This window comes from Ammospiza nelsoni, chromosome 16, assembly GCF_027579445.1.
Source record: "Ammospiza nelsoni isolate bAmmNel1 chromosome 16, bAmmNel1.pri, whole genome shotgun sequence".
NCBI lineage: Eukaryota > Metazoa > Chordata > Aves > Passeriformes > Passerellidae > Ammospiza > Ammospiza nelsoni.
Window position 1 is genome coordinate 13,129,020 of NC_080648.1, and position 26,495 is coordinate 13,155,514.

The following is a 26,495-nucleotide window of genomic DNA, read 5'->3' on the forward strand; positions in this document are numbered from 1 at the left end:
CTTGTGCAAATGCAGAACAAACATTCCAGTGTAACTTTTTTGTTATTTTACAGCAGTGGTTAATTTTAGTTGGCATATGTGATGTTTCAGGGATGCAAGAGTAATTTTTAGTATTTCTTGTTAGCCAAAACCTTTTCTAAGATTGACGTGATAGTCTTAAATATTTCCCAGTGCAGAGTGACTATCTGCAGCCTTGTTATTAAGCCAACCTCCAAGTGGTTTTGTAGGAAACAACACTTAATACCATGAAGTTATACATAGTTATTAAAAAATACAAATAGGCTACAGGTACATATGTGATGTATAAACTGACTGCAGTGCTGGCAGGAGAAAAGGCTGGGTCAAATAACTTAAATACAGATCACAATATCTGTGTGAAAAAAATCTTCCTCCCTGCTGTACTGCCTCTCCTGTCCTTCCATTAGGCATTACAATTACGCTGTCTTAAATATTCCTCTCTTAAGAAAATGTAAATAAATATTTCTACAGTACAGTGTAATTACTAATATGTATTTTATTTATATTTTTTATTCCCAGAGAAATAGGACGATTCAGTGGTGAGACAGTTATTTTAATGATCATTTGTTTTTTAATGATCAACCCACTGCAGTTACATATAATTACTTATATGTATCTTATTTATTTATTCCCAGAGAAATAGGACAATTCAGTGGTGAGATAGTTATTTAATGGTCAACCTACTGCAGTTACTAAAGGGTTTTGTATTCCCCAGATTCATTTGAGTCCAGCTCACGACAGAGCTCAGCCTCCATCTCCTGCATCTGACAGAACTGTCAGCGTAACACTATTTCTGTACTAACAACCTGTAAGACAAGGTCTCAAACCCTCACTTTGAGATGACACTCTCCCCTTGCCCACTGGAGATTTGAAGTCAGGAACTACTCACCGGTGATGTAGCAGGTGACGCGGCGGTTCTGCTCGGAAATGTCGGCGTCGATGGTGCTCAGGGTGACAACGACCTGCCCCGGCTCCGCGTTCTCAATGACCGACCCCCTGTAGAACTCTGAGGTGAACTGCGGGGCGTTGTCGTTTTCATCGGACACCGTGACCTCCACCAGGGTTTGGGAAGAGAGCTGCACCTTCCTGCCGTGGTCAGTGGCCACCACGTAGAAGCGGTAGATCTCCTGCTCCTCGCAGTCCAGCTCCTTCAGGGTGGTGATCCACCCGCTCTCGCCGTCGATGGTGAACAGCCCGCGGAGGTTGCCAGACTCTGCTTCCAGACTGTAGGTCACCTGCCCGTCACTTCCCATGTCCTGGTCATTAGCTGTCACTTGGATGACTGTGGTTCCTGAAGGCATGTTCTCCATGACAAATGCTCTGTAGGGATCTGCCTCAAAAACAGGCCTGTTGTCATTCACGTCCTGCACTTGGATATTCACAGAGACCAGAGAGACCAGCTCAGTCTCCAGATGTGAGCAGTGAGCCATGACATCCACCTGGTACCATTTGGTGGTCTCATGATCCATAGGTTTTTTGATTCTCAAAGCCCCTGTCTGTTCATCCAGTGTGAACACCTCGTCCTTGTTACTTTCTGTAGTGGTTCCTTTCACCAGGCTGTATATAATGGGGTCCTCTGCAAAAGCTTTGACTGACCCTATTTCTGACCCCTCTGGAAGATCCTCAGATGCAGAGAATGTATAAAGGGGCTCAGAAAACCTTGGCAATGTCACCTCCCTGGGGACAATCTGGAGATTCACTGGAACAAGGGAGTTCCAGTGAGGAGGTCTGCCATCTTCTGCCTTCACCTTGAAGTTAAAAGCTCTGTTTTCTAAACCAATAAGACTCTCCTTGACCTTAACAACCCCAGTGGCAGCATTGATCTCCACAAGGTCTTCTGCCACATCTTCCACAGAGTCAACAGAGTAAATGACATCTGCATTTGCACCTTCATCAGCATCATAAGCCAGCACCTGGATTACAGGGGAGCCTTTGCTGACATTGGACTGGATGGACAGGGTGTATTCAGAGGCTTTGAACAGAGGCGGGTTGTCATTCTCATCTGTAAGGATTATTTTGACAGTGCAGAAGGCCACCTTCCCACCCCCATCCTTGGCCATGACTTTAATGGCAATGACCCTCTCTGTGGAATTTTCCCTGTCCAGTTTTTGCAGTGTGGCAATACAGCCCTTACTGTCTATGGAGAACTTCTCATGGGCGAGTTTATTTATGATGGTGTAGTCTATGGTGCCATAGGGGCCACCATCTGGGTCAATTGCCAGCAGCTCAATCACTTTGGTTCCTATCTCAGCATTTTCTGCCAGCTCTGCCTCGTACACATTCTGCTGGAAAGAGGGGCTGTATTTGTTGGCATTTGTGGTATTGATATACACAGGCACAGTGCTCTTGAAAACTCCATCTGAAGCAGAAACTCTGAGATTGTACGACGGCTCCAAGTCCTTTTTGCAGCGGTTGAACATGGATATTATCCCAGAAGTGCTGTTGATGGCAAAGTGCCTGTTGTCATTACCCGAGAGGATCACGTACTCCAGCCGGGTGGTGTCTCCACTGTCGGGGTCCAGGGCCTGGACTTTGATCACAATGTGCCCACACGTAGCCATTTCACTGACCTTGGCTTCATACTGAAGCTGGCTGAACTCAGGGGGATTGTCATTGATGTCTGTCACATCTACAATTACCAGGGCATCGCTACTGAGTGGAGGCACCCCGTGATCCACAGCTCTGACTTTCATGCGGAACTGTTGATTTGTTTCATAATCAAGTGCTTGAGCTGTTGTTATTTGCCCTGTGCTGGCATCAATATTAAAGAACTTGGCAGCATCTGAACCATCATCCATGATCTGATAGGAGACCACTTTATTTCTGCCAGAATCCTTGTCAGAGGCAAAGAGCTGGACAACAGGGGTCTGTGGTGGCAAACTCTCTGAGACAGACGCTGTGTAAACAATCTGAGAAAATATGGGAGGGTTGTCATTTATGTCCTCCACCTCCACCTCTACTCTGGCTTCTGAGAAGGATCCAAGTGCTGTGTCTGTGGCTCTGACAGTGAATGTGTGTTTTGTCTCTAGCTCATAGTCCAGCTGCCCTGTGACAGTGAGGACACCAGTTTTGAAGTCGGTGTTGAAGAGTTTCAGGGAATCTTCTTCCACAATGTTGTAGATGAGGCGCAAGCCTTCGGGGCTGCGGGCCTGGATGTGGAGGATAGATGTGTATGGGGGGACGTTTTCTGGCACCTTCACTCGGTAGTACAAACTCTGGAACAGAGGGTTGGATCTGTTCCTCACACTGATCACAACCTCCTCTTCAGCATGCAGGGGAGGCTCTCCTTTGTCCTTAGCAATGACCCGAAGGTTGTATTTATTTAACGCTTGATAATCAAGAGGCCTCTTAAGGGATATGTCTCCAAGGTAAGGGTCAATCCAAAAGTATTTGTATTCCTCTGCAAATGAGTAGGTAACAGCTCCATTATCCCCTATGTCTTTGTCTGTTGCTGACACCTGAAAAAGGACATCCCCTGGCTCTGTGCCATCCTGCACCGAGGCGTAGTATGGCACATTCTCAAATTGTGGGGGGTTGTCATTGACATCCTCTACATAAACTCTGACTGTGGCTTGGGACACTCTTGGTGGCTTCCTGTTGTCCTTCACTTCCACAGCTACCTCGTGCATGTCTTGCATTTCGCGGTCAAATTTCACACCCTTGGTCTGAAGAACTCCAGAGGCCTGGATCATTTTGAACCTTTCCTTTTCATTCAACAGTGAGTAGAAAAGGGGCTCATTTAGCTGATATCCTTTGACCCCAAGAATGGTTAGAGTCTTCTCATCTGTAGAGTTCTCCATCACAGTTGCTGTATATACGTCTTGCTCAAATTTCAAGCTGGTACCTTGTGCCCGAGTTAAATTTAGCTTAACCAGAGCAGTGCTCTTATACAAGCCATCACCAGCTCTGACTGTGAGCTCTTGGTAGCTTCTCAGGCCAGTTGTGTTATGAATGGAGATGAGACCTGTTAGTGGATGGATATGGAATGCATTGTCAAGGTTCCCTTCCACGATGCTGTAGGTCACCTCCGAGTCTGCATCTTTCGCCTGCACTGACAAAAGCTCCATCCCTGGGTGGGCAGGTAACAAGACAGAAATGTCATAGGTGTCTTTGAGAAAGACTGGAGGTGAATCATTGACATCTTTAACGTGGATTGTGACCTTGGCAGGCTTGGATGCAAACAAGCTGGGACTTCCACTGTCATGCACATGTACACTGAAGTGGAAAACTGGGGTGAGCTCATAGTCTATATCAGCACGACTGGTCAGCGTCCCTGTGCTGGGATCCACGGTGAAGTATTTCAGTGCCTCTGGTTCCAAAATCTCATAGGTCAGCAAAGCATTGGAGTCTTGATCAGCATCTGTTGCATAGGTGACGAGGGGAGCGTTGCTTTCATCCAGAACCATGCTTTGGGATGGGGCATTCTCCATGATCCAGCCAACGAAGGAAGGCTTAACGAAGACTGGCACATTGTCATTCTCATCTATGACATAGATGAGCACCACTGTGTCCATAAATGCTCCAGCCATGTTGGTACCACGGATTTTCAACTGGTAAAAAGACACCTGCTCAAAATCTAAGTTCTTCTGAGTAGAAATAAGGCCTGACTGATAGTTCATGGAGAACACTCCATCTCCATTTCCATCTTTTATTTCATAGCTGACTGGTGACAAGCTTGTGGCTGAAACCTGGATCAGAGGAGAGCCAATAGCAGTGGATTCACTGATCTCTGTGATGTATTCAGCCTCTGGAAATTTTGGAGGGGTTCGATCCGAGGGTCTAATGTGGACATGTACTGTGGCAGAATCTTTAAGCTGAGGAAACCCCTGATCTTCTGCCTTTACAATGAGAGTAAATCGCTCCTGCCTGGATGGGTCCAGTTTCTGGGCAACTGTAACAATTCCAGAATATGGGTCGATGCTAAAGAAGCCTTCCCCATTACCTGCAAGAAGAGAAATTACAGAGTGAAGAATGCAGACATCTTACTGGTCTTTGTTTTCTACAACTCTTTTTCATAGATTCTCCTGACTACAGACCTGATTAACATCTGTTTCTTCTACTGAGAGAAATTAATTCCTTTCTAAATAATTTTAATTGTAAGAACAACAAACCCATTGAGATCTGTGAGCTAACATTTGAATAAATCAAAATGTAAATTGGAGATAAACACTCTTCTAATTTAAACATATTTAGTGGTGGCAGAGCATGTGCTTGAAGCTTTTGCCTCGTGTGCAGAACATGGTAGCACAGACAGTACTAGTTCCTTCAAGCCCTGTCATGCTTGTAATTACCAATACTTCAGGGGCAATTAAATTCCTCAGTCCTTGATCTAAATTGCAGTGAGAAAGATGGAGCAAAGGATGGCTTGTCTCCTGCAAAGAGTTTACAGGCCAAATAGGCCGTGTGGCACAGACATAAATACTTCAGTTTTAACCTTCATAGTGAATGATAAAATATTTGCCCATTGAGCATGAATGACTCAAAACCACCACCAGTCAATGCTGAGAGGGTTCTCACCATTCCTTGAGGATGTATTTCTTGGTAGAAATAGTGGAATGGTGATGACTCCTGTGGGAATTGGGAGTACTTTTGCCTAACAACTGAATAGTTCCCATGGAAAAAGAGGAGCAGATTTTAGGCTGTTCTAACTCGTCCAGTCACTATTTTTCTTTGACCAGTGACTCAACATTAAGCTGTCTTCTTAAGAAAAGATGCTAATAATCCATAATATGGACATTACCTACTCACTCTGGATTTTTTCTGGGTAGGAAGAAAATCACATTTTAGAACTGTGCAACCATTTGATGTTCCTTGCAACAGCCAGAGAAAGCTGGTCAAGTGGCCACCAGTTAGAGCATGGTAATGCAGATATGATCACAACCTAAACCATCTTGTTGCATGGCTCTCACCTGCCTGAAGGGAATAGTGGATTTCAGCATTAGCTCCCTGGTCCTGATCAAGGGCTCTGACTTGTATGACCTCTGTGCCCACCACGGCAGAGTCCAGCACTTCTGCTTCATAATGGATGCTGCTGAACTGGGGAGGGTGAAGGTTGCAGCTGTCCACGTGCACGATGACTCGGACAAAGTTCCGCTTGATGGGCACCTCCTGGTCTCGCACCTGAATGGCAGAGAGAGAGCAGGAACAGTCACACCCAGGGATGAGCCAGTCTTGCCTGCACCATATTTCAAGTAACTCATCAGCACTCTTACAGAGATGGCTGTTTTGCAATGGTACCAACCACTTGGCTGGGAATGAGCCTGGAAGTTTCAGAACCAAACCTCAGCCTTGAATTTGAAAGCGAACATTAACTATTACACACTGTGTTTTCTTTTGTAAGAATCCAGTGGCCCTCCAAAGAAGGTGGTTAGAGGAATGCAGGGTGTTACCTACATTTAGCCATATAGTAAAGGTTAACACCCTGCTTTCCTCTTCCCTATTGCTCCAGACAAATCCTTCCTCAAAGACTAGAACCACTTTTAATTTCTCCAGTGACCCATATATCCTGGCCAAACCGGTGGACTCAGCTTGGCTGGGCTTGGTTAGGACTCACCATCACTGTGAGGGTGTGCTGAGGCATGGGCTGGGAACTGAAGCCTTCTGCTGTTGTGAGGGCTCCATTGCCTGGATCCAGCTGGAAAAGTCTTGTGCTTTTGGGGTCCACACTGCCATGGATGGTGTAGATAAGCCCCTTTCCTTTGTCCTTGTCTGTTGCACTGACTCGAAGGATTTCTCTCCCTGAGGGAGTATCTTCAGGAATCCTCACCTCGTAGTGGCTCTGAAGAAAGTGGGGACGGTGCTGGTTGATGTCAATCACGTGGATAAATGCCTGTGAGAGAGATAGCACAGTGAGTGCAGCAACTGGACAAGCGGCCATGTAAACTCTCAGCTCCCAATCCTTCCTGGGTGCTGACACACTCTGAGTGCCATAACCATCACAGTTTTCCAACTCTTGGAGCTTTGCCATCCGTGATGACCGAGAGCCCCTTTGTCCTTGATCCCAAGGAAAACCTGCTGTGCTTTCCCCTTTTGTGTTTTTCACTTTGCTTCCTCTCCTTGTTCAAAATCTCTCCAGTCTCTGGCAAGGCATTCAGAGTGAACATGCCTGCACTTGGCACATGGGGAAGCAGTCAGAGCCTGCCATGGAAAGCAGCAGCAGCTCAGTCATGGTGCCAGCTTTGCTGCTGGCTGGTGCCTACACAGCAACCCCCACTATTTACTCAACAGAAAGCTGACAGAAGGGGATGTTTGGTTAAAGAAGGGAGGGTCTGGCCTATCTCAAGAGCAGCAACTGTGTGGAGAAGCAAAATTTCTGTTCTACCCTTTTTAGCCAAGTTTTCCTCTCTGTGTTGAACAGCACATGCTGGGAATCCTGAATCCTGCTGGGGAAGTCACTGCTTTCTCCTGTGTGGTCTCCTACCCTGGCTGTCCTGCCCCTCCTACTGATGTGCCTCCTGCATCTTAGGAAGCCTCAACCAAGTGTAATAATTTGCTTCCTTCAGCAAACCTGAGCATGCCATGGGGGTTTTACACGAGCAGGTTTCTTGACATCTGCTAGCGGCCTTGAGTGCCAAAATAAACGTGGGGATGAGATGCAAGGTGGCATGGAATGCACACTAGGCAAGGTGGGGCTTTGTTTGTTTATTTGGAACAATACTTGAAGACAGTTGAGACATGTGGCCATCTGTTAGCATCACGTTTCACAGGAATGGTGGAGTTCCTCACTCATCATCCCCCACAGAGAATTTCCCATGATAAGCATTACTGACAGGTGACTCACATCCTAGGTCTTCCTGTGCATTGAGGGCTGGATTTTTGGCTGCTTCTTATGCATGGAGAAAATGACTAGTGAAAGATCATGCCTTGAACACCCCTCCTCAGGGTAGTAAAGATGGGCAAAATCTCATCATTTTAGCCGGGGCTCAGGGACATGCCTGAGAGTGAAGTGCCTCCTTTTGGAGCTTGGCTGGTGTGGATGTGTCCCTGTGTGCTGCCTGGGATCAACAGGAAAGATCCAAGCTTTCCTAGACCAGCTGCGTTTCCAACAACATAAAAACAATCATAGCTCGGTGTAAGATCTGTGTACTGCAGGATCCTCCATTACACTGTCACTGTGTAATGGAGGATCACAGTGTGAGGACATTTCTGTGCCTGGCACGTGATCCAGAGCTCAGCAGATCCAGAGGAAAGGATCCCTTTGGCATATGCTCCTTCTCAACAGGGTCTCCACTAAAGAAAAAAACATTACCTGGGTTTTGATCGTACTGGACCCATCAGTGACTTCTACTGTGAGGTTATAGCTTGACTTCTTCCTTGCATCCAGAGGTCTTGCAATGACCATGCTGCCTGTGCTCTTTTCAATGTCAAAATCCATGTCATCGTCACCACCTGGGGCAGGGGGAGACAGGGAAACAGGAGGGCAGTTACAGTCAGCCAGACTGGGGACAGTGCCACAGGTAAGGTTCATTCCAAATCTGGAAACTCAAAATAACATGAGATAGATAGATAGATAGATAGATAGATAGATAGATAGATAGATAGATAGATAGACAGATGGATGCACACAGGAGATGGGGAGGACAAGGCAAAGAGGCAAAGCTGGACAAAGGGACAGTCACAGATGGTGACCAAGGAGTGTGAAAAGGAAGATGAGGGGAATGAGAGAAAATGAGGAGGAGGAGAAGAGAAGGGGAAAGGATGCACTTATGCATGTGATATCCTGGCTAGACTGGCAACAGGCCCATTTGAGCATTGATTTATTTGCACAAGGTTTCCAGCCATGCACCATCACTAGCTTAGCATGGAGCAGGGACCTGCTGGGCAGAACAGGGCTCTTGCTGGCTTCTGATTCAAGGTCACACTGTGGGCATATCAGCAATGGTCCCCATCATCGTGGCTGGGAGCCTGTGAGCTCCCTGAATTCTCAACACTTCAACAGTTGGGGAGGCAGACGGTGCTTCCAGGGTGAGCAGAGCCTGTTGACTCCAACCCAGCTGGCTGAGAATGGCCAGGAACAGCAGGCCTGAGCAGCTCAGCAGCAGAAAGCTGTCCCTCACACTATTGCTGCTCAGCCCTGGCATGGCAGCTCCTCTCTCATGCCTCACTTGCTGGGGCCTGTTGGGCCCCTCTTGCACATTAAACCCTGCAAAGCTGCTCTGAGATATGGAGAAGCTGAAACAGTTTCCTGTAATTTATCTCAGGTCTCAACTTCTTCCTTCCTGGCCACTGGATGCTCTGGGTTCTGCTTTATTCTATTAAAATCTTTGCTGGTTGTAGAATTGCAAATCTTCCCTTGCTGGAGGAATGCAGTGCTCACCAGCCATCCAGACCACTGCTCTCTTGCTGGGAAGGAGACAGAAAGAAGCACAGACAGAGGGAAGAGAGACCCATGGATGTCTCTCCCCGAGAAAAGACAGAAGAGCACCCTGTGCACAGTGTCCAATGGAAAGAAGACGCCCAGAAAAGGAAAGAGATGAGGAGTGATGTTGCTTTGTCAGAGTTTTTCCAGACTCCATCAATCCCAGTGACAAAGTGATTGTGGTCTCGGGAAGCTTTGAATGAGATGCTGAAGGCTCCTGGACCTCTGCATCATCCCCTTGGTTGCCAGCTACCATGATGCTTTCCTTCCCTTGCAGGAAAAATAAAATCCTGTCCTTTTCCAGCAGGATAGAAACCAAGACAGCCTTCAGCATCACTTGGAGCTCTAGGAACTGGGAAAGATGAGGTCAAGCTACGCTCCAGCACTTAGCAGGGAAATGATGGGATAACATTCAGAGGAATACACCGTTAATTCTGCAGACCCAAGCAGACTCTACTAATGCCAGATAAACCTTGCACCGATATTTTCTTGCTTCTTGTAGTGTTGTATCTTTTGTTGGTTAATTGTATTTATACACCATTATCCTTGCCCTAACACAGTAAGGGGAGAAACTATTCACTTGCCCAATTAAGGCTTTGTCTGACAAGGACAGGCCCTGCAGGCAGTACCAGAGAAAGGCTGTGCAAGGCTGATTAGGGCACCACTTCAAAACATCAAATTACATGAGCACAATTGGCCCTTGTTGGTAGGACCAGTTCTGCACACAATGCCTGGAGAGTCCCCTGGGGGGACAGCCCACGTCCCCTCTGAATCCTGTGTCTTGAAGGAGGCCCTAGAGTTCTACATTCCATGTCTAAATCACCCCTGGGATGTGGTGAGGAAGAAGGGAGAGCCCCACAAGTTAGGGCAGACCAAGTCTTTGAGGAATGCTTCCTTCTCCATTCCCTGCTCAAGACTCAACAGGGAGAGAGATATGGGGGGTATCTGTAACACTCAGCCACACACCTGGATCCTCGCTGGCAGTTTTAACAAAACCAAGAGTGTCACTTGACTCCAGGAGGAGCTGGCACTGGCATGCCCTGCCTTTCGTGCGACATCGGAGAACACCTCAAACACAGGCAAGTTCCAGACTGCCATTAAAAAAATCATGTTGGGTAATTGCACTTGGCACCTGAGGCCTTGGATGGGCAGCTTTGTCTAATGGCTGTTTAAACCTCCTGGTGCCTGTGAGAAAGCTTTCCCTGTAGCTCACCTACACTTAAAGCAAACAATTCCATTAGCTCAGGCATGCGAGCGCTGAAAGCCAAGGGAGCCAGAGCAAACGCTCATGGACACTGCTCTGATTTCTGTGCCTCACCTGTGATATTAAACCACACTTGGCTGGGACCCATCTCGATGCTGATCACTCCCACCATGTGGTTCACAGGATCTGTTTCCATCACAGCGAAGTTGAAGTGGGGCTCATCAAAAGCCAGAGGCTCTGAGGAAGGGCCGGGCCGGGTGACCCAGCTGATGTGGAGCCTGACGTGGGAGGAGAGCGGGGGGCTGCCACCGTCTGTGGCCTTGACCTGCAGAGGAAGGCATGTGCACCCAGGGAGAAAGCTGAGTTAGCTCATGGGAGCTCCAGGGAAAGTTTCAGCTCCCAGTGTGCCCAAAATCCCATGAAACAGACCCTGAGGCAGTGGCTCATGCTCTGGTTGCTTCCAAGACAGAGCCATGCAGCTCAAATTCCTCTTTACTGTCAAGTAAATCTGCCAAGCTCTATCCATAGCAGAGACCTGGATCACAAGCCTTGTTTGCAAGTACTCACAGATTGTGGGAAGGCTTTGAACCCACATCCAAGCTCCATGACCTGATCAGAATGCCATATAGAGGCATGATGGAACCCAAAAACTGCTCAGGTTTGGGTCCACAGCCATATGGGATCATGGATCACTGTATTCCTCTCTGAAGATAGGTTGGACAATTAATTTTACATTTATTGTCCATTTTTAATAGCTTCCTACTGTCTGCACTTCCTACCATTCCCACTTTCTCTCCCTTAACACATTTGCCTTATTCAAGCTCTCCTCCTCTCCACTGCTGCATTCTCTCCATCTCTTTCATCTTTTCTCTTTCTGAACCCCTTTCTCTCTTTCCCGCTCCGCCTGTCTCTCCCCATCTGCTCTTTGCGCTTCCCCCTTCTCTCACCGTGAGTATGTTGTATTCAGAGGCAGGAAAAGCTTTCCTGGAGAAGACTGTGCCGGTTGTGGGGTTGATGGTGAAGATGCCCTCCTCCTCCTCCTCGATGGTGTAGGTGACCTGGCTGTTCTGGCCCTGGTCGCGGTCGGAGGCGATCAGCCTGTACACGGGCAGTGGGGTCTCTGAGGCCTCTCTCTCGGGGAGCTGCACCATGAACAGCTTGTGGGGGAAACTGGGAGGGCTGTCGTTGGCATCCAGCACCTGGATCACGACTCTGCTGGTGGACTTCAGGGCTGGCTCTCCGTTGTCAGAGACAGCCACCTGTCAGCAAGCAAAGGGAGTAGGTGACAGGGCTCTGAGGTGACCTAGAGTGTGACCAGCAAACCTCCATCCTGGTGAGCAAGGACTCAGCAACCAAAGGGAGTGAGTGACAGGGCTCTTAGGTGACCTAGAGTGTGACCAGCCAGCCTCCATCCTGGTGGGCAAGGACTCAGCAAGCAAAGGGAGTGGGTGACAGGGCTCTTAGGTGACCTAGAGTGTGACCAGCCAGCCTCCAGCCTGGTGGGCAAGGACTCAGCTAGGGGGTTTTGTGTGGGTCTGCATTTGTATCTCAGCATTTTCAGAGGCACTGCTCCTCTCTGCAGGGCAAAGCCTGGAGGCTGCAGCTGGCACTGTGCAGGGCCTGTCCATGATGAGTTTGCAGGGTTCCTGCCTCCAGCTGCTGTGGGCAGTGGGTCAGGTTGGTCTTTAGAGATCACACACAGATTAGAGATCTGAAAACATCTGTACTGCCACGGCTTGGCCAGGCACCAGCCATCCTCACCCTGCCCTGCCTGTGCACGCTCCCAGCATGTTGCACTGCAGACAGAAATGATAGACCCTGATAGGCTCAAAAACCTCCAGATCTCTCTGATGGGAATACTCATAGCTGTGAGCAGCTGGGGATGGGGGCTGGTGAGCAAAGCTACACAGCAACATCTGATACAATGAGATAAACAAGGGTGGGTTTCTCTGGCTTGTTCTTTCCCCCATGATGTATAAACCATCCTGCTAGAGGACAGTTCCAGTCCCCTTCCTGCATTCCCACAGCTTCCAGAACAGAACTTTTGCTCCAGTCCTCAGCAAGAAAATAATAAACCCTGCAGTACTGCTGCAGCTGTCTCTGGGGTTAACACACACCATTTAATTAAGTTTCCCAGCAGTTGGGAGCTGATGGGATGAGATTCTTTCTTTGTGCTCCAACTTGCAAGGAAAACCCTTTGAGGACTTAATACACTTGTAGGTAAATAAAGCTAATTACAATCATCATTACCCACCTCTAGGATATGTTCAGCCTTGTATTCTCGATCCAGCTGCCGTGAAGTCGTGGAAATCAGACCTGCCAAGAAAGACACCCTTTGAGCTCCAAGACTCAGCATGCAAGAAAAGCCGGGGCTGATCAGATCCCTGAATGCCCAGGATGAGCCTGCCCACCTGTCCCGTTTCAGGCGCCCTTTGTGATCAGAGGAGAAAAGCAGATACCCCCAGAGGGTAACCCATCCCCTCCCAGCCTGAATCCCTCTGTGGAGGTGTTGCTGCTGCTCTCTGATCACAGAGACCATGGAGGAGGGGGAACACCTACCAGATGCCTGCATCAGTTGAGGGTTGGCAAGGCATTAGGTGAGAAAAGCTGCAGGACCACGAAAACAAAACTTTTCTTATGCCTCTAAGTAAGAAACATTCTGCATGTGCTGGCACAAGTCTGGCCTCTTAACAAGTCTCTACTCCTGATTTTCCTCTGCTGAACCTTGCTCTCTGTAATTTACAGTGTTTTGACAAAAGTTTGTCTCCTGTCTTGGGAAATACCCTCTACTCAACTGCTAGAACAAATGCATTCAGGCTAAAAATAAGGTACACAGTAAAAAATAATGTTGGTATAATATTTAAGCCTTGCTGAGACCAGAGGGTGAGTCCTCCAACAATTGCAAGATTTGAGGGATTTCTGAAAAATACACAGTAGTTTAGCCACAGGGAATAGGTTGGTTGCAGGAGGGAAGAACTTTGAGTTGAAACAAAATAGAGTTGAAACAAAAACATCATAATTGCCCCTTTTTGGCCCATCAATGACTAAGCTGAGTAGATGAAAGAGTGAAAAGGATGGAGTTGAGGCTTCTCTTTCCATGTCTGGTTTCACAACACTCCTTGCTGAGTGCCTTGACTCTTCACTTTTGAGGAAAAGCAGCTCCAAATCATTTTACAACTGCTTTACCAACAATGAAAATTGCATATATAATATTTGAACTCCTGAAAGTCATCAAGGCTGACACAGGTGAGTGTTTTTGTCCACTCCCAGTTATCACCGTCTCTCTCTCCTGTGAAGGGAAGTTCTGCTTTCTTCCTTCTTCACACCAGCAAAAGGCAGGGTGAATTTCCCTGAGCACAGCAAGCACTGACACAGGTTTATGCTACCCTGGGAAATGCTTCCCATGGGATGCCATGTCTGTGTGAGCACGTGCCATGAAAGACTTGTACATCCCAGCTGCATGAATCCATCTCTACTCTCATTTCTGGTGCAAAACCAGACAGCTTTAATTAACAGTGTTGTCTTCAGGTGTACCTTAGTTTTTGTGTGTGTCTGTCTGAGCATGACAGCAGGAGAAAATTTCAGATGGCTGCAGGAAACACGAGGCAGCTGAAGGAGGGAGGAAGGAGCAGCTGCTTGGAACACGACTCGTGTTCACCGTTTCCACTTGTTCTCTGGGATTATTCACATTTGGCACCAGCCATGGTGATAAACATTTATTTGATGCCCTTACAATCATAAATCAACACTCCTTAATGCGTTATGACAAGATGGCTTGAAAAATTCTGTTTGCTTGTCTGTCATAGTGGGGTTTTTTCTCTCCCTAATCATCCTTTTAACATCTCAGCAGGTGAAGAGGACTCAGCAGAGAGCCCGCTGGCTGAGGAGCTTTTAAAACTTTCCCAGGTTAGTGAGAGCCCGTATGGCCCCATTAGCAGCAAAACTCATGGAAATGCTCTTCTAATGGGGGCCTGGAGAAGGAATTGCAGCAGCAGCTCACTGAGATCTCTGATGTTCCTGTCCTCACTACCAATAAGTTGGTAGTGAGGACAGGACTGCTGCTACTTCAGGGAATGCTTCATAATTTTGCCCACAGGACACAAAGATATTGAAAACAGACACTCATGTGCACACTGGGGATGTTTCTGGTTTATCAAATTCCAAAATCCAGTTGCAGCAGACTAACACCTAGTCTGTACTGGATTACTGCACACCAGCTGATGGAAGAGAACTTAACCACTCTAGAGTAACTATCTGGATTTGCTTGGCCACAGCCTGAAATTCTTCCATGACTCAATGAAAAACATGAAAGAAAGCAGGATCATAGCTCAGCTTTCTAGTGCTGGAGAAGGACTGTAGTGAAGGCAGATGAACTGGAATTCAATGACACTTGAATGTTTGTATCATTGAAGATGCTCATTCTCCTGGGGAGTAAGAGCTGACTCTGCTCTCTGTCACATAACCTGTGCTGTATCCCAGCTGAGAGTCTCACCAGATGGAATTTTTTTGCTTTATCTTCACATCTGCTGAGCCACAAGGCAAAGGGTTGGCTTCTCCTCCTGACCCCAGGCAAACTCTGTCCCTTACTCCTGGTTCCCCTCTCTGGAGCCAGTCACCACTCTGCCCTGGGATCTGAAAGGCCTTGTGGTTAATTAATTAGGGTTAATCACCCTAATTCCCGTTTGGAGCCGTGGTGCTGAGATGCACAAACTGACAGCAGTGTTCACACGGGCACGGAGCACCTGGAGCTGGGGAGATGGACCCTGCACACAGCTCCTGAGAGAGGCAGCTGGGATTAATGCACATTTTCACTTGGTGCTGCTTGCTTATACACCCTGTGAGGCCAGAGGGCTAAAATGCAAGTGGAAGCTGTTATTAAAGGGAGCTGACATCAGCTTTTGTGGCCTGGGGACACAGTTCCTTGGTTCTTTCTGCTGTCCCCTACAAGGCCTGGGAAGTGCATGCTTAGTTTTAATGAGTGTTTTGTGTGTGCATGTGCATGTGTGTGAGTTATCAGTGCCCTGCCCTGCTGGAAAACCCCATCCAGCCTGTCCCATGGGACTGTGATGGAGTTGAGTGGGTGTCCTGTATTTGTGTTCTTGCATGAGGGCCTGATGGTTTCTGCTGAATCCTACAGAGACTGAACAACACTGTCAAAGGTCTTAATTGCAGCTGGCCAATTAGCCAAGCTCTGCATCCAGGTGAGGGCCCAGGAACAATGCCTTCTGCTGCCTGTATGCAGGCAGGCATAGACTGTGCTCCAGCAGCCTGTCCACACACAGCAGTGAGGAAGGATCTGCCTCTCTCCTGCTTGCTGCCTGCAAAGGGCAGAGAGGAAGGCTGGTCATGTTGGAACAAGAGCACCAGAATTACCAGGGCACTGTTGTCAGGGAACAAAAAATAATAATAACTTCTGCTGGCAAGAACAGGGCTGGAGGTTGCGGGCCCCCTGCCCTTGCTGCAGGGGGGAAAATCTAAGATAGCTAAAATAGGCAGAATCAGGTTTGCAGGCACTGAGGCTTTCACAAGAGCTTGAGAAGGGAAGAGGTTGTCCTCCTAAAACCCTCTTTCTCTTGTCTTACTCCTGTTTCCATTTAACCTTTTTATTCTTCTCTTCCTACCACCCCACCTCTTGTTCTGACCCCACTGTGCACTGCTCCATGCTCAGCTGTGTGCTATGTTAATTTTGGGGAGCAGCCATGCAACCATCCCTTGGGCCTAAAGAGCAGGATGTCCCTCCATGCAGAGAAATCTTTCCTTGCAGGGAACGACAGACACCCTGGGGAAGCCAATGGACACTGTCACAGCACAAGAAACACCAGAAGAACAAGCACTAGATAAGAGCTGGAGACAAATAACCCAAAGTAAAAGGACTCTTCAAACAGCCTTTCAGCAGCATGAATGGCTTTGTCCTGCCACAGCCTCCCAGTTCCTCCTGGTCTTGTCTGCATTCAAACCCCCTTCACATCAAATTCTGAACAAAACAAGCTGAAAACCTTTCCAGCACAAGAATACCCCAAGCCCTGCTACCTGCCAATCTCTCCATGCATCCCTCTACCCCTGTCTCCCACAAACCCTGCTCCACACCAGCTGCCAGGCTGGGCTGGAGAGATTCCATTGCCCATGGCACAGAGCTTTCATCTCAGTGCACAGTTTTGTTCCCTCTTCTCATCAGCCTTTCATGTACTTTCCTCCTTTTCCTCCACCCTCTTTAGAGAGCTCGGAGATCCTAGAGCCTTCCTGTGGTGTTTGGGAATGCTGGAGAAGCCAGGACAGTTACCATGGCTGTTCTGGCTCCCCTGCAAGGCCTCAGGAGAAGTCAAGGGCCCTGCTGGTTATATCTCCACAATCCAGCCCATGTCAAGGCACTGAATCAAACACACAACCAGGGGCCAAATTAGGTTACCTGCAATAGTGTGTCACTCTGCCCTAAATGATTATCCAGGGCTATTCTGCAGGGTAATTCTGGGTGTAGATACACCTGTTGTAGCAGCACATCAGGACCTTAATTCCTATTAAGACACAGGATGAGAATGAGCTTCCTCTTCCTCCTCCTCCTATCCCTTTGCCTAGAGGCCACTACCAGAAATGTCCTACCTAGGAGAGACCCAGACTCACCTCTGGCCCTCTTGTGTTCTTATTTCAGTGCCACTGTGTTTATTTGTCTGTCTTTTGATGACAATGACCATGTGGGATAGGCAAAAAGGAGATGTCTTGATCATAGTCTCTGCCCTGCAGTGGGATAACCCTTTATATATATATATATATATATATATATATATATAATCCTGCACTAATGGGGATGACAGCAGTTCATCTTCCAGCACTGCACTACCAAGCTGAGACCAAAGATTATGGTTTTATTCTACTTAAGGGAACAACAAGCCTGCAGAATGAAAATACTACTGGGTTTCCAAAAGGCTGCCTAGGGCCCTGAACGTTAGACAAGCTGTGATATTCCTCCTGGCAGCAGCAGCAAATGATTTCTCTTTAGATACTGTAAACATGAGGCTATAACTGCTCCATTTGTGCCAATGTTCACAGGTATTATAGGCTCTTTTGGGTGACATGCAAGTAAAATAATGGATAACTGAATCCTCATCAGGCTTGGAAGCAGGACTTAAACAACCTCCAAGCTCAGGGTTTAAAGAATAGACTTCCAGCAACTGTCCAAGAGATAAGATCAGCCCATGAGTTTCTTTCAGAACTGACAAACTTATCACTCTTCTCATGCAAATCACTCGAGTATAGGGAGAGATGGAGAGGAGATGACTCATTCCTGAGAGAGCTTTTTTTGTCTAAGGTAGGATTAATGGGATGGCTCAGAGGTGAGGTGTCTCATTAGCAAACATTTGGATTTTGCCAGAGTCACTCATTTTGCTGCGGAACAGCCTTGGATCGTGACTTTGCACTCAAATGGGGCTGGAAGCTTTGCCTGCAGCATAAAGGCTGCATTTTCTGCAGGGTGCATGGCTGCTCAGCTGAAGAGGGGAGCCAGCTCGGTGTCCTGACAGCCATCCTGCTCCACATCCCATCAAACAGGCAGTGGTTTTATGCCACAGGGCTTCTGAAGGAACATTTCTGCAGAACCCTGCATTGTGCAAGCTGTCCTGGGGCTGGGTTGTGCATGGCAGTTTGGATTATGTGGGAAAGTTGGATGCAGAGCTATGTCCTGACCAGGCTAAAAGGTTTCTGGCAGCACAGACAGCTCCAGCTGTGGGCAGCAGTGGTCACAGTTAGCTGACATCTCCAGGTGCATTTATACAGTGCCATGTAAACACACCCCGTGAGGTTCTTGTGACAAAAATATTTTAGTATTTCATAATAATAATGATTTCTTTCTTCCATTCCCCTCCTAGCCAGCTGTAGAGCACTGCCAGAGAGCCATCACACCACTGGAAACACATAGCTGAGAGCAGCTCTAGCCTTTTCCAATCCACCCAGCTCCTCATCTGAGAGCAAGCTTCCATCCCGCTGCAGCAGCTGAACTGCTTTTATCATCTCCAGGAGATCAAAGTCATGCAATTAATCCTCTCCCATACTCTGTGTCCTCCCTTCCCTCCTCTCCCAGGAGCTGATGGCATGAAGGGCTCGGCACAGCTTTCCCTGCCAGACTGGCCCAATGTCAGCTCTGCTGGGATTGTTTGAGGAAGCTGTTTACACAAAACATCAGCGGGTTTTTGATGGCTCTGGAAGATCTGGTAAATAATCCTCAGATGAAAGATATAGTCTAGGAAGATGGCAGAAGAGGCTTACTACACTTACTACATTAATGGTGCTGGAGGATGGGTGGAGCCTTTAAGTGCAGTGGAATTCATTTTTGTTAATCCTGCCTGGGTCTGTGTCAGGAACAGTCACCTCCAGAAGGGTGTTGTTCCCCGGCTCAGGATGTGCAACAGTTGCTTACAAGGGGGAAGATTAAAAGCAACTGTTTATGGCTTTGAAAGCAGCACATTTGTGTCATTCTAAGAGCCATCTGGATGCAAATGGCAGCCCTCAGGTTGAGGGTTTCAATCCTCAGCCGACCCACAGAGTGTATTTGGAGACTGGGACTTTTGCTGCAGCAGAGAAGTGTGACAAAGGCAGCTGTGTGGGCTGTTTACATTGAATATGCAACATCCTCTGGGCACTTGGAAGCCTCAAAAACAGATGCTAAGCTGGGTCAGTCTTACCTGTAATGAGGTTAATGGTGAAGAATTCTTGAGGATTTCCAGTCAGGATGTGAAAAGTCAGTTTTCCCTCTGAACTGGAGTCTGGATCAAAGGCATCAAGCTGAAGGACGGATGTGTTTGGTGGGGAATTCTCCATCACAGAGGCATAGAAGACAGGTTTGGACATCTGAGGTGGGTTGTCATTGGTATCAGTGACTTCAATATAAATTTCAGTCACAGAAGACAGAGGAATTGTTCCCAGGTCAAGGGCCAGCACAGTCAGCCAGTAGTGAGATGTTCCCTCTCGGTCGAGCGATCCTATGGTCCGTATGGTGCCTGGGAGAAGGACAGGGAGTGTTTGTGAGGGATTTAAGGAACTCAGACCGCTTAGTCCTTGATGACAGAGCAGTCTCAAGTCTGCTTCCTGCTCTTTGCTGCACACACAAACTCTCACACCCACCTTGTGTGGCTGTGAGATTGTGTGAGGGGCTTGCTGTTGCTGAGGTTAATTTTTGGTACACAGGTGATAGAGAAAACCATGGTATTTTAGGGGAGGATAGACATTGATGCGCTGTTATTTTAAGGAGAAAAAGCCCTAATCCAGGGGTAAGTTAGTAAATCCCTGCACAATCAAGAATGGCTTGAATGCATAGAACATTGTAAAGAGCCAAGCCAAAGAGAGCAAGTAGTTTAAGCCTTCAAGGTACATTATTAAATGAAGATGTCCTTACCTGTGTCCTTCTCAATGTGGAAGACAGACAGGCCAGTGCCTTCTCGGAGGAAATACTGAACCTCTCCATCTTTGCCCCTGTCGATGTCCTTGGCTGTGACCATCATCACAGACGTGCCCCTGGGGCTGTTCTCCTGCACCCAGCCTTTGAAGACAAAGGAGGCAAAGCGTGGTGGGTTCAAGTTCTCGTTGACATCGATGACGTTCACTTCCAGGTGGCAGAGGGAAGAGCGAGAGAAGGGCTTCCCACCATCACTGACCTGCACGGTGAGATTGTAAGAGTCCCTCTTCTCATAGTCAAGCTCCTTGTCCAAACGGAGCGCCCCGGTCAGCTTATCCACATGAAACATCATCTCCTCATTGTTGATGAGGCTGTACCTCACCTCCCCACCAGAGCCAGCATCAGGGTCGAAAGCTTCCACAAACAGGAGAATGGTCCCCACGGGCAGGTCTTCGGGGACCTTCACACTGTTGAGGGCTGGGAGGCACTGAGGGGTGTTGTCATTGACATCCTCCAGAATCACAACGAGGTCTGTGACAGAGAACAGCTGGAGGCCTGTTTTGGGCTGGTCCCTAGCTTCTATTTTCAGCACATAGCAAGGCCACAATTCTCTATCTAGAGCACCTGTAACTGTCACTTCTCCAGTGACACTGTTAATGGCAAACTTGTCCGTGGGGGTTAGGAGGGAGTATTTTACTCTCCCATTGTCATCAGTATCAGCATCTTCTGCTTTCAGTTGAGCTATTGTTGTCCCTGCTGCTACATGCTCTGGTATTGCCACCCAATAGGCACCTTGAGTGAATTTAGGAGTATTATCATTGGTATCCAACACATTCACAGCCAATAGTTTCCAAGATGATTTTTGTGGTGTGCCAAGGTCATACACAGTAATGTTGAGAATGTAGAAGCTGGTTTGCTCATGATCTAAAGGAGAAAGGACTTGAAGGAGACCCAGTTCCAGGTCAATTGTAAAGCAGCTGTCATCGTTTCCATCTGAGATCACATAAACCAATTTTCCATTAAAACCAGTGTCAGGATCAAAGGCTGAAAGGTCAGCAATAGTTGAGTTGATGGGAACAGTCTCTATGATATCAATGGATCGTGGAAAGCTGTCATCAAACTTAGGAGCATTATGGTTTATAAGGTGCAAGTTCAGAGATGTTTCATCATCCTGCCCATGGCCTTGAGACTGAGACTCGATGGAGTGTATGATGGTTTCTGTCAGTTGCTTCAAGACTCCTGTTTCCTCACAGTGCATTTGGACGGGGAGGCCTTGGCTGACCACAGTGATGTTTACAGATGTTGGCAAAGCATAGTTCTCTCCGTCTGTTGCAGTTATTTTCAAAGAGTAGAAAAGTGGCTGTTCAGAAGGAAGATCTCGCAGAGATATTCTAAGGGATATTACTCCAGAGATGGGATTCAGTTCAAAATGCTGCAAGTCGTTGCCAGACTTGATTTCGTATTTGATATGCTGCAGCTCATCGCTGTCGATTGCAGAGACCGTGGCCACAGGGCTCCCAACTGGAAAGTCCCGTGGGATGGTGCCACTGCAGCTTGTCTTCTCAAACACAGGAGCGTTGTCATTGACGTTGCTGAGCGTGAGGGAGACGTACACCTCGGTCTCGTGGCGGAAGGGTGAGCCCCAGTCTGACGCCCACACCCGCAGGTGGTACCATCTCTGCATCAGCTCGTAGTCCATCGACTTGGAAGTGGAAATGACACCAGAATAGGGGTCAATGACAAAGGGAACTGATTTCTCGTTGGCTATGCTGTAGGTGACAAAGCCATTGTCTCCTTTGTCTTCATCTGTAGCCCTTACTGTTAAGACGCTGGTGCCAGGAGGAACATTTTCATCAAAGGCCCCACGGTACGAAGACTGAGTAAAAACTGGACGGTGATTGTTGCAGTCAGTGATGTCAACAATAACAGTGGTGGATGTGTGACTGTTGCTGCTTGTAACTTCAAGCTCAAAACTAGACTGCTCATGGAAGTACATTGCTCTGACTGTAGTTATCAGTCCAGTGTGAGGATTGATCTTAAAGCTTGTGCTGTCAGGAGTAGGTCTTAAAATGTATTTAAGATTTGGCACAGCTGGTGTGATCTTCACCATAACAACTTGGCTTCCAGCTGGGGAAAATTCACTGAGCTGGACCCAGTACACTTCTTTCTCAAACCTGGCAGAAACATACTTGGAGGGAGGTATGTGGACAACTCTGACAGGAGAGAACAGTGGTGGCTTGCTCTTGTCCTTGGCTTGCACACTGAGGTTGAAACCAAAGGGGTAAAGTAACCAGTTTATCTCTTTGTTTGACACAATCATGAACTCAGTGCTCCCAAAGTAGGATCTGATGGCTCTGAAATGTCTTCCCGGATCTCCATCCACAAACTCGACCGAATCAATCCCTGCTTCTGAGTCACCACTTTCTACAGAGAGAGTTGCATAGATAAAGTCTTCACCTGAGTCAGGTGATGTCACCTTCACCGAGGAGATAGAGGGGGGTTTCCTGGCAGATGGCTCCACCTGGATGGTGAGACTAGCCAAGTTCCCAAAGCCATTCCCTTCTGTGATCTTTCTCATTCTGTCCACAGCCAAAACCTGCAGGTTATGCCTGCCTCGATGGGTGCTGTTGAGCCTGCCTGTAACCATAACTGCCCCCGTGGTGGGGTGCACAGTGAATAGGTTGGACTTGGTGTTGAGGGCATAGTAGAACTCAGCGTTCTGGCCAGCATCAGCATCAGTGGCACTGAGTGTGCTGACCACTGTTTTCAGAGGAGTGTCTTCTCTGATGGACACTTTGTAGGAGGGGGGTGAAAAGAGAGGTTTCAAGTCATTTCTGTCCAGAATATGGATCAAGACTTTGGCCCAGGCTTCGTAGGCAAAGGTGCTCTCTGTGGCCTTGATTATTAGCATGTAACTGTCTTTGACCTCGCGGTTTAAAAGTGCTGTGTTGCTGCTCCTGGTTCTTATTCTCAAGAAGCAGAAATCCCCAATCACATGCTCCTCTGTTTTAAACAGACCAGTGTTGTCCCCAGAAGCTATTCTGTACCTGATGTCCCACTCAGGCTCTCTCTTGTAAATACCCATCTTGGCGTAGCTCTCCACATAGGTCTTGGGGGCTGAATTCTCATAGATGGTGGCATTGTAGAAGAAGTGGGTGAAGTGCAGAGGGGAAGTGTTGCCCTTCTCACAGCTGGCCTTGTGGACCACACAATGCATCAGGAAAACAGCAACACTCAGGAAGTGACTCCTGATGGAGACTTCCATGGTGCGGTGTCTCCTTGAGCCCTGCAGGTGTCAAAGGAAGAACATTGGTAATTCTCATTAAGGTCAGTGTGTTACAGATAAAAGTCTGCAAGGGTTCAGCCTCACCTCCCTGCTCGTCTAGCCTGACCTTCATTGGTACAATTGTTATGTTAGCTCAGCTCTTCTTCCCTCTGTCCCAGTGACAGACCTGTCCTCTCACATCCCCACGCTGGCTCAGATTTCTTCACTTTCTCTGCTTCAGTTTCTGCCTTTATAGAGGAGGCAAAATGTGCTAAGTCACGCAAAATGCACTGATCAGGCTGACTTGGTATTTTGTGAACAATCTTGCCCTCCCTTCATTCTGCTTTCTCCTAAGTCAAACAGCGTATCTACACTCTCCACCCATAATCCAAACTTCCTCTTCTTTTGTTTCTCCAGCCTCCCCTTTCCATCTTAACTTCTCTCTCCACTGAAATTTCTGAAAATTATCTTTGAGAGTCAAAATACAAACTGATTTATGTGCCTCTCTGCGGTTGCCTTCCCTTTCTCTCCCTGTGCTACAGGATGTGTTATCCTTCCCCAGCAATGATGGGGAACACATGCCATGTTGTAAAAATTCCTTCTGAATGTGCAGCCCCACAATGTGGCCTTTCCAACAGCTTTCTCTCACCTTCTAGTCAAGCTCTGTCTCAATTATCTCAAAGCTCTTCTGATTCACAGGCCTTACCCTGCTGTCCTCTCTGAGCTGACTGAAGGAGCAGGTTTCCAGCTAGACACTTTGCCCATGTCACCCTCAGCCCTTGAGTAATCTCTCTGGCTGCTCCCTTGTCATGGCAAAGCCCAAGGGTCAGGATTCCTGTGGAGGATCTGCTGTCCATGACCACCTTCCATCAGCTCCCTTCTCCAACAGCTCCCGAGCACCTGTGGCTCCCACTGTTTATCTCTGTGAACAAGGTGTATCAAAGGAGGAACTGGGGAGCACACATGTGATTAACAGGGATGCAACTTTATTAGGGAGCTTTGCAGAGCTTGTTAAAGGATCAAGGACTGTTCTTTTCAAAAGCTAAGTGCATGCTGCTGTGTGTGCAGTTAGGGGTTGAAACCAGGGATAAGCTAAATATAGGTGCATATATTTCCCCTAGATATCCTAGGAGATCTTTATCTAGAACTGTTTCTTCCTGTTTTAAATTTAAATTATATATCAAGTACCTGCCAGTCATTTGGCACATTCCTAATTTAAACAGGGAAGACTTGTTTTTCCAGACACTTTTTCAAGACTCATCTCTTTAAGAACCAGAACTAGTTCAATTTGTAACTCAAGTTGAATGTTAGGAACAAATTGTTAGATCCCAGCTAACAGTATGTGTCATATTCTCTCACCGAGGTATCTAATTACTGATAAATACAAAGCTGTAAATTTCATATTTGCTTCAAATCCTTTTCTCCTTGGTAAACAGAAGCCAAATATCCAAAAATCACTCTGTGGTCATCCCTTTACGAAACAACTGCTCTGAAGCTGAAGTCAAACTAGCAAAAGTTGGAGAAAAATCAACACAATTCAGTTTTGACAAAATTCAGACTCATTTTTCATGCCATCATTTCACTTTTAGGAAACACAACATAATCCCAAATGTACTTCAAATTAAAGAAAAACTTGGGGGGGGCAGAGATAGGTGACCCAGAAAGGCACTGTGGCTCCTTCTGAGAAGTCGAAAACCATGCTCTTAAAAGCTCTGCTTGCTGCTTGTTACTTAACAGCCCTTGAGAGCTGTGCAGCATGTAGGGACCTGCCTAGAGCTACTCCCTTGCAGCATTTTCAACTGCTGAACCTGGCGAGGAGACGTGGGCAGGCTGCGCACGCGTGGCTGGGGCCAGGATCCACACAGCCCAGAGTGCAGCAAGGCACCAGAATCAACCAGAACCAAAGCAGAGCTGCTCCACCAGCAGCAGGCTTAATGAATCCGATGGCTTTGTATCTGGGCTAATTGACTTTTTAATTGAATTGTACTCGAACGGCAATGTGAACTCATCTCTCATAAGACATCAGAGAAGCCACAGAGCAGAGACGTTATGAACTCCACAACCACAAGAAAAGCTGGATCCAGAGCACATGCCTTCCTGGGCACCAGCAATTCAACATGGGAGGATAACCTTCAGCAAGGAGTGGGTTTTCTGGCATTTAACAAGATGCAAGCTTTCGTCTGAATCTCTCCTGGAATGTACTTAACCTCACTCTTCCCTGTGTTATTTCCTGACATCTAAGAAGGGCTTCACTTAACATTGCTGCTTTTCCCCTCTCTATTAGCAGGGTTTTACTCCTCTGTCCAGATAATTGTTGTTCAAAACCTGTTGTGACCTCAATATTTCTTAGAACTTTGCTCTCAATTACCAGCTGGACTGAGAGCAATCAACGGCTTCAGCAATTATTACAAGGGATGGAGAGTGACTACGCATCTGGGGCATGAGGCAGAAGCCTCATTTCCTCTGGAAGTGATCTGAAACTTCGAAAGAGACAGTCAAAACCTGGGTAGAATTGTCTAGGAGGCATCACCATCAACTTTTCAAGAGTTTGTGTTAGGACCATGCTCAGTATCACAGGGAGTCTGTGTCCCCTGACAGCAACTTCCCACCCTGGGCCTGGAAATTATCCCCTATGACCTGCCGCTGCAGTTTCTCCCTTAGTAGGCTGCACTGGGAAGCAATCATGCTCTGAGGGTCTTGTTTCTCTTTTTCCAGCATGGTTTTAGTGCAATTTGAAGTGTAATAGATCCCCCAGAAGATGTCTGTGATGTCCCTGGTATGTCCTCTGCTTCTGCAGTCATTTATGCCACAGTCATAATGCAAAATTATCCAGAAGTGGCATGGGGACATTTCCAAGGGCCCTGGGGAAGCTTAACAGAAAAATGGGGGAGAGTGCCCTGAAGAGAGGAGAAATCTGGTGAATTGGCTCAGCTCCAGGGAAAATCCTGTTGGGACTGACCCTAGAAGATGACGGCAATGAACCAGCAGAAGAGAGGGTTTCCATGACTTTTGTTCCATGGGTTGAAAGCTCTGCATAGCATGAAACCAGCAAAAAAAAAGTCAATTTACCGGCCCTAATTCCCAAATGCAGGTGGCTACCAGGGAGGAGCAGCACTGCCAAGCTCAGGGCTCCCTGCCACAGATTTCAAGGATCTTCAGATGGAAACTGGGTGAAATCAATCAGATTTTTCATGCAGATTAAGAGAACCATTCCTCCTGTCCTTGTGCTGTCAGTAATTAGTGCACGACCCATGGGACCTGTGGCAAG

At 47.5% G+C, this 26,495-nt stretch overlaps 1 protein-coding gene across 1 annotated transcript in view; it reads right to left on the reverse strand.

Moving 5' to 3' along the window:
* The window catches only part of FAT2 (FAT atypical cadherin 2), a 44,659-nt gene extending 21,432 nt beyond the window's left edge, over positions 1-23,227 (reverse strand). The window contains exons 1-9 of the mRNA XM_059483930.1: positions 19,963-23,227; positions 19,253-19,567; positions 12,835-12,896; positions 11,528-11,839; positions 10,695-10,905; positions 8,267-8,406; positions 6,572-6,847; positions 5,928-6,138; positions 908-4,960 (exon numbers count right to left, since the gene is read on the reverse strand). Of these exons, the coding sequence (XP_059339913.1) occupies positions 908-4,960; positions 5,928-6,138; positions 6,572-6,847; positions 8,267-8,406; positions 10,695-10,905; positions 11,528-11,839; positions 12,835-12,896; positions 19,253-19,567; positions 19,963-23,227 (8,845 nt within the window). The remainder of the gene's footprint in view (positions 1-907; positions 4,961-5,927; positions 6,139-6,571; positions 6,848-8,266; positions 8,407-10,694; positions 10,906-11,527; positions 11,840-12,834; positions 12,897-19,252; positions 19,568-19,962) is intronic.
* Between the last annotated feature and the right edge of the window lie 3,268 nt (positions 23,228-26,495).